Consider the following 13204-nt stretch of genomic DNA (forward strand, 5'->3'; position numbering starts at 1 on the left):
ATACTCATATATTGTTGATCGATTTTGTTGTGAAAAATATGCACGGGGCTTTCCAAACCCAAACGAAGATAGTGCATTCTTTATAAGTATGTAAAATAAATATATTAAATTTGATTCAAAATAATTTTCCTACTTTAATTTTATATATTAAAAAGGGACCCAAAAGGATGGGTTTATTTTTTAGGAAAAGAAAAAGAGTAGGCTTTTTTAGGGGAAGGTTGTCAGTTTGCTCACTCCTGCTTGGCAGAATACTCTTTACCTAAGAAGTTGGTTGCCATAAAAAAAACCTAAGAAGCTGGGGCAAAAATCCTATATCCCTCATTTTCAGGGTTTTTTTCCTTTCCCTTTTCCTTTCCTCTTCCTTTCTTGTTTTGTTTTCCTTTCTTTGATTCTTTTTATTTTAATTTTTATAATTTAATTATGAAAAATGCTTAGCTTCGGAAAATGTTTGGATTTTGAAAATGCTCGAAATTGAAAAAAAAATAGATTACAAGAATATTCTGATTTTATAAAATATTGAATTTCAAAAATATTCATATTTTAAAAAATATTTAAATTTGAAAATTATCAGATGTAAAAAACACATTTTTGAGAAATCCCAGATTTTTAAAATAAAGAACTCTAAAAATAAACAACCTAAAAAGGAAACAAAAGAGAAAAGGATAATCTACCTGATCTTGTATTCCTGTTGGGCCGTGACCCAACTAACCGATGCGGGTGTGCGGTGCGCCGCATGTGCCGACTAGGTCGGCATATAGGAGCTTCCGGAAGCTAGTACTGGGAAAGAACTAAGAAGCTTGCGAGCTAGTGAAAAATTGGCCGAAGTGATTAGTCTTGGCAATCTAAAAGGCTTAGTGACGGTTAGCCCAGGATGGCAGGATATTTATTCTAAATGGAGAAAAAAATGTGAGAGTACTTGGCTTCCGGCTGGCTGGCTGGCTGGCTGGCGTGTCAACTGGAACTGAAGTACTGTACAGCAATTTCGACTCCTTTTTTCGAAAAGGGGAGTAAAAGCGCGAACAAATTCGACTCCTGATATTGGTATGCAGTTTATGCTCCATGAACGAGGACTTTTCTGCGTCGTTGTACGGATGTCCTAAACGAGATCTCTTCTTGTAAAACGCTGCAGACATAGACAAAACACTTCAAATAGACAAAAGGCTATTCAAACAAGTAGTACAGTATTAATAGAACCATGCAAAGCCTGCCGATGAAGCTTCTGAAACATGGTGTGAGCATAGCTACTTATAGCATTGTAGGGTATGGACCTGGCCTGAAGCCAAGTTTTCAAGAGTATCCTTCCTTGCTTACCTTGACAACACTGCAACCTGTTCATGCTAAGCTACAAGTCTGCAACACATCACGGACATGGCTTCCGGCCCATACAATCCCTTCCTTGTCAGCCGGACATGCATCGACGCAAACCAAACCCCCAACCTCATATATCGTCTTTTACAACCATGCTGTCCATGCATTCCACATCCAAGGTTCAGCTCTGGGCGCCATGGATTCAACTCTGTCATGCCTTCTTACTCCTGCTACGCCGTCGATACGCCTGCGACGAAACGGGGCCAGAAGTAGCAAGCCGGGGTGCTCTTCCAGGTCATGGTACTGCAAAGGCGCGGAGACCAGGAGGAGAAATGGCGGCAGACTGCGTGTGCAGGCTCTGTTCGGCGACGGAGGAGACGGGTTCCGGGCGATGATGAGGATCGTGAAGCTCAACTCTGCCATCCAGAACCGGAGCGTCAGGGAGCTGCTGGAGCTGATCACCGAGGAGTGCCAGTATTTCTTCAGCAACCTTCCGCCCGTCAGTATTTCGCAGATAAGCAAGGTAAAGTACCAGGAAGATCGTACCTAAATTTAGTGTTTGAACATCGAAAAAGCTGAGTAAACATTATGTTGGTCCAAATAGCTACCACAAGATAGCGGCAACCGGATTTTCTTATTTGCTTATGCATACGTATCTCGTCTTCTTCTGGCCGACAAACAAATCGGTTCTAGATCTAAAAGCGGTCCAATATGAAGAGAAAATTGCTGGAAATATTTGGCCGATTGACCGACCCAAACTTTCAGTGGCGTGTCTGACCTCTTTTTGCTCAGAAGCCGAGGACTGGAGCTGCCTCCATAACCAGAACTTGTTTACATGCTTGCTGCGGCTGCCAGACTTTTCTTCGTCCTGTGTAGTAGGCAACAAGAACATTCTGATTTCTGACCGACCACATGCTTAACAGAACATGTTCCTGCTTCTACATGAGATCATGCTCCGCCACCAGGTCTCATTCGTGCTGAAGCCCACGGAGAACGGAGGCTTTGACCTGGGCATCAAATGGTCTCTAGGTCTGTTCTAAATCTCTTCTCAGCAGTAACGTGGCAACAACGGTTTAGATCAGTTCATACCAAAATGTTTCCCTGCAGAATGGAAGGGCGAGAAGCTGCCTTGGGACGTAGACTGCACTGTATCCACGACCCACGTCTACACAGGCCTGCTGCTCATCAGGTATCCACCAACTCTGAATCTGGGTCAACTTTTGGTGCTTACTTACAGGCGTATTTAGACAGCAGAAACAAAGAGGTTCTGACCAAAAACATCATTATTTATCTGTTCTTCTAGCCAAGTGAATAAGGCCTGCACGCCACTTCTACAGAGGATTCTTCAGATGATTTACCAGGCAAGCATGATACGCACACACTGAATCAAAATTACACAAATCCCAACAATGCACTCTGATTTACAGCTTGTGATCATATCTTTTCACCGCTGCAGAATTTGGATGCTGTAATTTTGATTGTGGCAAACAAGTTTCTACCGGAAGGCAAGGTGGAAGATAAGGAGAGAAGCAACATAATTGTCTGCGCCATCATTGGCCTGGTGGTCATGGTCCTGTTCTACGCCATGTTTAACAACTTGTAGGTTCATTAGGGCAGCAAGATCGCATTGGTGTTCTAAAGAATTCTGATGTAAAGACACCAGAATCTGTTGTAAGTGGTCAGCACTAGACGAAGTACCAGTGACATGACACAATGCTAGTGCTATGATGATGCAACATGGTTATTGTTTGGCCACAGAAAACAGCATATCTCCATTATCCGCGCATGTAATCCAGAGGGAATTAGTAGCAAAAGAAGTGAAGAGAAAAGGCAACCATCATCAATAAGATGAACTGGAGCCACAACTGAGAAAGAACTGGAGCAGGTCATTAGCATTTCCATAGTGATCTAAAATATATAAGCATGCATTACCTACAACATTACAATGTCGTACAGGTCTTCTTTAACAGGAAATGTAACATGTTTTCTTGGTAAAAAAGAGAAAGCTACTTCTTACCATAAAGGGCATCTATGGTTGCTGAATTTACATCAAAGTTAATCAGCTTTCACTTTCTTTTACGGTTGCTTCAGAACTGCTTCCTATTTAACAGACACAACCTACCAGATGTGACCCTTCCCCAGAGGTCAAACCAGACAAATGCACAACTACCATTCCTTTTGATTGCTACTGTGAAGCGATTAGCCTACAGCCCTTCACGTAAGTACATCAGTCTGTTGGATCCAAAAGATGCAATTAGTAACTTCAGCAAGTTTCTGTAGTTTCATCAGTTCCTAGTACCAGAATGTTAGACCAACTAGAGTCCTTCCATGTTTCATCTGTACGCAAAGTTAGACAGTCATATTAGATAAGCAAACCAACGCTGTACTAAATGAAACAGAACAAATAGTTAGCAGAACAAAATATCACTATTAAGCTCTAAGAAATATATCCTTGTACCGGTTTCACACATTTTATAGACCTACAATGCAACACCCGAAAAACTAGGGACTTGCAGGGCAAGACGGACAAACATGAGGATGTTCTCAACAAGAAGTCAGTAACTAACCAGTTAGATGTTGTTAGGTTGCTTGAAAAGGTGGTGTGACACCAACTCTGAAACAACCAGAGCAGTTACGCTTTCACATCCAAAGAGATCTTTAAGTTTTGAGTCGCATAGTATCATCGTGGGATTTGATGGATCCTGTAACATAACAAGCAATAATGTAAATGAGGTACTTTAGGGAGGCCTAGGTTTATCATCATGGGATTTGTCTGCACACAAGAGTAGATCCTACAAAGTTGTTTCAGTAAGAAAGGTAACTCACAAACAAAAGAGACAATATATCTACTCCTGTTTTAGTTCGAAAATGTCACAAAAATATAGGCTCTCTTCCCGACCAGCCAAATATAACATATGCGTACCTAGAACGCTTAGCAGTAAATAATACTACCTTAAATCTTAGGGTGTGAAGTGGGATCCCACCAATGTCCCACTTTCAAGTCATTTCAAGATTTCTAGATCAAATATTTTGCTCAAATTTTGAACTTAGAAGTGGGATCCCACTTGCATCCCTACTATATCTATAGATGCAACAACATGCAGAACATAATATTTACCCATGAAACATCTCTAATATCAACAAAAAGAACAAGGAAAATGACATGGTGGACAGGGTTGGTGGCATGAATTATTTAACACCATAAACAAATAAGTTTGCAAGCTGAGAGCTGCAGGTAATTTCATTACCATACTACATAATCAAGATATAAGTTGATTTATCATTCGCAGATGTCTTAGATGACAAAACTGCTACTATTCAGTTATGTATGAAAACACTAAAGAGTGAAAAGGGCACTTTTGTGGGAATGCTTTGCTTATGCTTCACTCTTGTCATGTCATAAGTCAAAAGAGAAATAGAAAATAAGCCAACTTGCATGTTGAAGCAATCAGCAAAGTACACACATATGACAGCCAAGGATTTATGTAAGGACTAAGGGGGTAGTGGTATTGTAAAGCCTTTTGACCATGTGACTAGTTCTTTAAGTACAGGGAAAAAAAAATACCCGCAAAAAAAAAAGTACAGGAAAAAAATGGGAGTACACACTAAAACAACTTATATCCAAAACAACCACCATTGCTTATGCTTCACTCTTGTCATAGGTTCAAAGAGAATAGACAACCAACCAACTTGCATATAAAGCGATCTGCAAAATACTGGCTTATCTCTACTCAAGATAAAAGGGTATAACTGTATGCACTGAAAAGCAGTACCAGCTCTTCAAGTTGAAAAAAATTAAAGCACATGGGAATATACACTCAACAACTTATATCTAATAACAACCACCATATGCCTCTGGTTGATCAACCACCAACAACTATGTTGCCAACCAAATCTAACAGATAAAAGAATTCAAAAAAAAAAGTGAGTGATCTGCCAAACAAAAAAATATCCAACATAGTGTCCAGTCAACAAAATCTGTCAAGAATTTGACAGAAAAAATACAAAGCATGAATGCATAATATCTACCAGAGCACCTAGAGAAAGGAGTGCAATTATCTTAAATATGCTACCTTGTGAGATAGTAGTTTCAAGCCTAACATCCTAAAATGTGTGCACTCAAATATGGTTTCTTATGAGATAGCAATTCTAAGTCTACCATCCTATATCAACTATACACGCTTCTACCTTCGAAAGACATTTAGGTACTAATAACTAAATTGAAATGAAGAATCACTTCCACTTATTGTAGTTCTCCATTGTTGGACACAATTAATTTGCAATGCCCACTACAAGTTTCATATCACGCAGGGCATTTCATACAAGACCAGTACAGAACATCAAAGATCTGATATTAATCATCCACTAACCTCTAGATTATTGCTTTTGATGTGGTCCCAAACGCGCTTGACAGCCTCAGAATGTGGAATCTCTCTTTCTCCAGTTCCAAAAAAGCTAGCAAGAGCATCAGACACAATAAATGGAAGTTGGTTTGTAGCATCAACTTCGGCAGGAGGACTGGGTTCATCTTCCACAGGCTTCTGCTTCTTCAAATCTCGATTTGAATCTTCTGCAGCAATTTATATCACATATTATTTAATTACAAATATTAATTACTATGGAGAACATAACAGCTGTGTGTGAGCAAGGCCTACTTGTTGGCTCGAGTGGTCTTATGTGCTTCGCCAAAAGCTTGTTCATCTTGAACATATCAGTGCAATCAGTCTCAAAAACCAATCGTAGCTCATCATTGCATATGATCTTTCTCTTATTGTTAGGGTCCTGCAAGTCATTTCTGCGAATGTATGCCCAAAGCTGCCTGACGATCTGCAATTGATTCAATTCACAATAATAGGGGTTACTTCTGTGATGTACCAAGACAAGTGAAGACAGAAAAAAGGTGGGCCACAATAACAAACCTCAGTCCTAGCCATTGTTGGTTCACCAACAATAGCTTGCAGCTCAGGCGAAACACCACAGACTTTGTTTAACCCCACTGTACCACCTTTTCGTTTTACTCCAGTGGTAGCACTGATTAACAAGATGGCCAGAAACAATAAATTAGATAAACAGACTGGACAACAGTAAGAGATAGCAGACAATTTGAGAACAAGAGAAGGTAGACATCTTTATCTGCTATAATCATAGGAGAAGTACCCCTCCAGATTTCATTTAAGGAATATTCTTCCATACAGACAGTCTGATGTGTGCTTAAATAAATTCCCTTCACTATGAAACCAACAGGGGCGCTGACTATTCATTTTTTCAGGGAAACATGCCCTAAATGTTGTCATCGGACATACAAATGTAATTAGTTTAACAAAGTTAACAGACATAATATGGCTTGTTTCAAGTTCCTGACAGAAAAATAAATGGCCTGCCCTTGCAAATCCATTTGTTAAGCGCAATAAACTTTATGGTCAGAAGACGTTCCTAGTTCTACAAGGAGAATGCTTTCTGAAGCAACAATTTGATGGGGACGTCCATATCCATTAGTACGGGTTCAGAGGCATCAATTCTGCAGGTCAGGTTGACATTACTACGGCAGTATTCAAAGATTTTCTGAAGTACGCAAGAAGGAATCCCTCAAGAGTCCGTGAAAATTAAAAGTCTGGCAGTACAAGTTGTCATGAACCGCTCTGAAACCATTTGCTTGCAGTTTACATCACCTGCGCTAATTAATTACTCGCAACAGGCACACGATATTATCTGACCACCAAAAATGAAGGCCTTAACCCACCCTCTATCCACCAAACAAATCGGAAAAAGGAGGTAACAGAACATGTAGTAGTCTAAATGATGTGGCGTATAGCTTGGCGTAGAAGTTAATCATAAGCACAGTAGCAGGCGTGTACCGAACACAAACATCGTCTGATCCAAACCCTAGCTAGCACGAATGTGAAAAAAAAAACGATCAGGAAACGAAGTTACGAAGCATCACCTTTCCTTCTTGGGCCTTGCGGCCGCGGCCGCACGCGGAGTCTCGGCCACCGATCCACGAGGAGTCTCGGCCACCGATCCAGGCGGACTCTGTGCCGCCGTGGCCGCATTGGCCGCCGCGGCCATCTGCTGCTGCTGCTGCTGGTGGTACTGTTGTTGTTGTTGCTGCTGCTGCTGGTACTGCTGCATCTGGACGAGCCTCTGCAGCTGCGCCCCGCCGGTCTGCGCGTAGCGGAACGAGGCTGGGGCGTCGTAGGGCGAGGAGGCGGGCGGGCTGGCGCGGTGCTGCTGCTGCTGCTGCTGTTGGTGCTGCTGCTGCTGTTGGAGCTGCTGCAGTTGGTACTGCTGCGAGGCGGCGTAGTAGGACTGCAGCTGCTGCGGCGTGGGCTGCTGCTGCTGCTGCGTGAAGTAGTGGGGCACGGCGGTGGGGGAGGGCGCGGAGGCGGCGGGCATGGTGGAGGAGGAGGTGGTGGTGGCGGCGAAGTGGTGCTGCTGGTGGGCATGGGGAGGGGAAGCGGGGGGGAAATGGTCCCTGCGCGGGTCGGGGGAGAGGAGCGCGAGGAGGATGTCGCGGATGAGCGGCGCCCTGGGGGCGAGGTCGACGCCGAGCTGCGCCTCGAGCCCCCGCACCACGGCCTGCGGCGATATCCCGGCGGCGGCGGCGCCACCGGGGAGCGCGGCGGCCTGGCGGACGAACGACTGCACGTAGTGGGCGAGCTCCTGGTCGGACACCATCGGGAGGCGGCGGCGGGGTGGCGCCCTCCTCTCGTCGGCGGCTTTTTTGAAATGGGGAATCGGCGGCTGCGCTCTCGGGTTTCGGGAGGCGCGGTTTTGTTTTGGGGTTGGGTGGCGGTGGTTCGGCTTCGGAGCAGGCTCCGCTCCTGTTGTCTTCTGATCTGATTTGGTGGTTTCCTTCTTTTCTCCGAGGTTGGCGTCTGGGATGGAGACGGATGGATAGGTCAGACGTTGTTTTTGCACTTCACACCCTCATTTGGTGAAGTATTACGTATTACTTGTACTCCCTCCGATCCATATTACTTGATGCTAAAATAAATGTATCTACAATTTAATATATCTAAATGTATCTAATTAATAAACACGTGTAGATACATCCGTATCTAAGTAAACTTAAATCAAAGAAGGAAGTACTTATTTACATGTAAGCACTACAATTTGAAGTTTACTTGGTAGGGTCATGTCCTCGGAACCCTACCAACCCATACTGTGGTTTATCCTCTACCGAATGAAACCCCATCTTATGTGAAATACTTATATTGATTGTATAACATGTTATCAACGACATGGAGAACACTTGTAGTGAAGCGGTGTTCGATATGCAAAATGAAGCAAAAGAAGAAAAAACTATGATACACGGTACATTTGTAGCAGAAAACCTGATATGATATAGGCCATATGTTTTGCTTAGTCAACTAGTTAATGGTACCATAGCATGTTGACTTTTTTCTAGGTCAATGGATCTACTTTCCCATATCGACGATGTTGCGTCTAATATGTCATCAGAAGCGGGTATACTTTGCTCAAAATGTTAGTTTCAACTCTCTATTTTTTGAATAGAGACAGGTCGCAAAGGACCTAGAAACTGCTTTGTTCATTAGAGGTGGGTACATTTTATACGGATGTCCATCAAGAAAATGAAAAATGCAATCAGGACTTTCACTTTTACATCTAGGACCACGAAAAGATGCTAGAAAATGTTATCACGCCCTCAAGTTTGTTCTCCACCGCAGCGAGTTGGCAAACTCTGCCACTAGCACTAGTAGAAAAAGGGCCTTTGGTCAGGCACCTTTGGTTCCGGCCGTGTCCTGGGCCGGTACCTAAGACCTGGCCACGTCGCTCTGTAAACGCTACAGCGTACAACACCCATAGGTCCCGGCTTGTAAAGACCCAAAGGTCCAGGCTCGTAGAGACCCAAAGGTCCTGGCTCGTCTCCCAAACCGGGACTAAAGGATTTTACGCCACGCGGCGTCTGCGGCACCACCTTTAATCCCAGTGCGTATTCCCACCCGGAACCTAAAGTCAAACGATACAGTTTCCCGCGGAGCCCGATCGCGCGTCGCCATTACTGGCCGCCTCGAAACCGAGCGTCGGCGTGGAATCCGAGTCGCCGGCGCGGCGCAGCCAGCCACTGTTCATCTTCCTCTTCCCATTGCTTTATAAGCTCACCATTCTTCACCATTGCCACACACACACTCTCCATCCGGCCTCCTCTCCTCATCCACCATTTGCAAAAGCTATAGCTCTCTCTCCCCTCTTCGTCTCGATGGAGCACCTCGTGCGCGACCCGGCTCATCAGACACGGGTGTACTACCTCAAGGCCGAAGGGATGGAGGCGTTCAAGGTCACGGTCACGCTCCGTGCGAGAATGGTGCAGAAGTGGATCTGGGGCGTGAAGAGGGACTTTCTCGACGCCTCAACGACCAAGTGCGCCAGGTTGGACTGCGAGTTCATCGATCCTTGCAAGGCCGGTGAGGAGCAGCGCGCCGCCGTCCTTCAACTCTCGGTGGCGTCCGAGACGTTGGTGTTCCAGATTATTCATGCCGATATAAAAGTGCCACAAGCGCTCAAGGATTTCTTGGAGGACGGGAACAACAGATTCTGCGGCGCCGCTATCGGCAACGATGTGAAAAAGCTAAGACTTGAGGGCATTCACATCACTTCTGTGTACGACCTCCAGAAGGTAGTCCCGAACCCCACCACCAAGCCCACTCCAAGTCTATATAATTTGGCAAACCATACCATTGGGACAAACCTTGAGCAGAAGAAGAAGTACAACCACAAGAAGAAGATGGACGTCACCGCGCAAGAAAAAGAAGATGAGCTCATTTTTGGATGGCCCAATTATCCATTGAGCTACGAGCAAGTGCACTATGAGACGCTCACCTGGGCTTCGAGATTGCTAGGAAGCATTGGATGCTAGTTGGATACTGGTCATGTTGATCATCTCAATATTTAGAGATGATGAGTAGTGGTGGTCTTCTATATTTGTATGAACTATGAGTCGATCGTTTCAATATATATGAACGATGTGTCTTTTCATATATATGAACTATGTGTCTTTCAATATATATGAACTTTGTGTCTTTCATGAATTATGTATCTTGTGTCTGTGCTTGCTCGGAGCACAGCGTGCCTGCTTGCTTGCTGCTGATCGCAGTCCAATTTAGTCCAAATGTATTCACTAAACCAAGTCCAATTTAGTCCAATTTAACCGTCATGACAATTATGCAGTGAAGATGGAGATCTTTATGCAGTTCACTATTTAGAAAAAAAATGAATAAATACATAATTATTTCATATTCAAATCACTCACATTTTTCTAATAATAAATCGTATATTATTTGTCTAATTCCGGTTTACAGATATTTTTTGGTTTCAAAAAATACAGAAATGTGACACAATGGCTGGTATAAGAGTTAATAGAATTGATATGGTAGTATTTACAACAAGGTACAATCACATTCGCGGGAGCGCAACAGGAAAGAACCAAAGAGTTAAGCGTGCTGAGGGTGGAGTAGTGTGCGAATGGGTGACCGACCGAGAAGTGATGACCAAGTCTACAAGTGTAATTAGTATTAAAAATGGTCCAAGTGAGAGTAACAAGTCAAACAAAAAGAAAAAAATGAAAAAAATGAAATTAGAAAAATGAAAAACGAAAAACGAAAAACATAATTACTGAAAAAAAATATCTAGTCGTGGTTGGGGTTACGGGCCGGGACTGAAGGTTCTCCAGCCCAAACCCTGTGACGCGGCCACGTGAATGGCCATTTATCCCGGCTAGTAACTGGGCCGCGACTAAAGACTTCCCTTTTAGTCCCGCCTAATTAGTCGTTGTTAGCCAACCGGGACCAAAGACCCTTACGGTGAGGGACTGAAGGCCCTGTCTCCACTAGTGTAGGCCAGAGAAAATCGGCGGCCACCAGACGCAGCCTATGTGCGTTGATACCCTGATTCCTTTTGGCATAAGGCCAAACTCCACTGCTATCTACATAGAAGGCCCTCACTCTAGTCGACGTGGTCACCAGAAGAGGGGAAGAGGGGAGCTGGAGGTGGTGAGACGGCTCTCAAGGCGCAAACCGATAGAGAAGAGGGGTGACGGGTGATGGAGAGGGAGTGGTCACAGAAATTTGTAAACCCACATTTTTTTTTCGAGTATGAACTGGCAACCCTCCACTGTGCTACGGAGTACGTGAACGTGAGTGAACAAGAGAAGGAAGATGAGCATGAGCAGACAGTTTGGACTCTCGGACCAGTTTTCCACAGCAACAACACATTGTCCAACATCTCGAAAAAAGAAGAATGTCATGGTCCATACCACGAAAGAAAGTCTGATAAATAGCAGGCCTCGGACAGACACACCCTAAGAAAAACCCTTCCAGTTTAGCATAATTCCACCAGCGCCGAAGGCCGGGTAAATGGACTTCCGTACGTGAGTACGTCCAGTCCAGCACTGGTCGCCTAGGCTATCCTCTGCCGGAAGCAACCTCCCCTGCACCGCCGCGGCTGTTGTCCGACTCGCCGGTACGGGCACCGCTTGCGTTGGCTGGCTCGGTTCCGCAGGGCGACCGGCGGTCTTTGCTCACGCACGCACCTTTTGACCTTTTGACCTGCTCCCGTTTCTACCGTCTGCCTGCCGCGCTGTAGTTTCTGGGCGGGGCGATTTACACAAAAATAACCCAAAAGTGGAAGAAAAGCACAGACTGACCCTCCGGCGAAACTATTTCACCAATCTAACCCTTTTGTGTGGCGCCCCTCCCACGGGCGCCACACATGCCCATGTGGCTCCCCTCTCGCCGGCGCCACACACCCGGCCGACGTGGCCCCCTCGCCGCCGAGCCGGTGCGCCCGTCCGACGTGGCGGCATGTGTGGCGCCCTCCCAACGGCGCCACACATGCCAACTTATATCATGTTTTCGGTCGAAAACATCCGAGGAGCTCCGAACGTCCGGGACTTAGCCGTTTTGCGAGGCTCGATGTGTGGCGCCGACGCCACGGGCGCCACACTAGCATGTGTGGCGCCGATGCCACGGGCGCCACACATCCACTTAAGTGTGGCGCCCGCGCCGCGCCCGGCCCCGACGCGGCCAGTTTCTTCTCTTCTCTCGTTCCTCCCAGGAAACCGCCGCCGCCGCCGAGTCCCCTTCGCCCCCACCAAATCGACCAAGCAATCGTCAGATCCGGCCGGCCAAGTCCTTCCTCCTCCATTCCTCAAGGTATTCCCCTTCGAATCCCTCACATTCATCCACTAATTTCATAGATCTTGCTAGATTTGCACATGAACCCTAGACATGGAAACTAGATTTGAAATGGCTATGTATGTGTTGAATGTGTATGTGTAGGAACCCTAGATATGTAGGAACCCTAGATATGTAGGAACCCTAGATGTGTTGAATGAAATTTTACATGTATGTGTTGAAATCCTTATGTATGTATGTGGTGAAAGGCAAAATTGGAGCTTAGCAAATGCATTCTATTGTCTTACATATGTCTATTATGTGCCTAGGAATGGTATGTCTTACGAAATTCATATGTGTGATGTATTTGGATATGAACTCTCATGTATGTGTGATGTATATGTGATTCGAAAGTTAGATATATTCTCATGTATTCTTGATGGAATAACTCATATTTGTTAGGAATGTATGTGTGATGGCTTATTTGGATATATTCTCATGTATGTGTTGCTCATATTTGGTATGAATGGCTCATAATATGTTGTATGTGTTGCTCATACATGTAGGATGGTGTGGCTTCTGGATGAAGAGTACGACATGGAGCACCGGGCTGTTCATATGACGGAGAGGGGAACGGATCTTCACCCTTTGAAGATTCGTTACCATGGCACACCGGATATACCTTATGACGAGAGGTACACGGAGTTCATCCGGCCTACCGGTCTTATGCCGTTCATATCCCTTGTAAGCCGTGGGGGCCACAC

At 44.9% G+C, this 13204-nt stretch overlaps 1 protein-coding gene across 1 annotated transcript in view; it reads right to left on the bottom strand.

Moving 5' to 3' along the window:
• Nucleotides 1-7983, bottom strand: part of LOC124694899 (cytoplasmic polyadenylation element-binding protein) — an 11414-nt gene extending 3431 nt beyond the window's left edge. Inside the window, exon 1 of the mRNA XM_047227827.1 lies at nt 7250-7983. Within this exon, the coding sequence (XP_047083783.1) occupies nt 7250-7983 (734 nt within the window). The remainder of the gene's footprint in view (nt 1-7249) is intronic.
• Nucleotides 7984-13204: the final 5221 nt, after the last annotated feature.

This window comes from Lolium rigidum, chromosome 1, assembly GCF_022539505.1.
Source record: "Lolium rigidum isolate FL_2022 chromosome 1, APGP_CSIRO_Lrig_0.1, whole genome shotgun sequence".
In the NCBI taxonomy this organism is placed as follows: Eukaryota; Viridiplantae; Streptophyta; class Magnoliopsida; order Poales; family Poaceae; genus Lolium; species Lolium rigidum.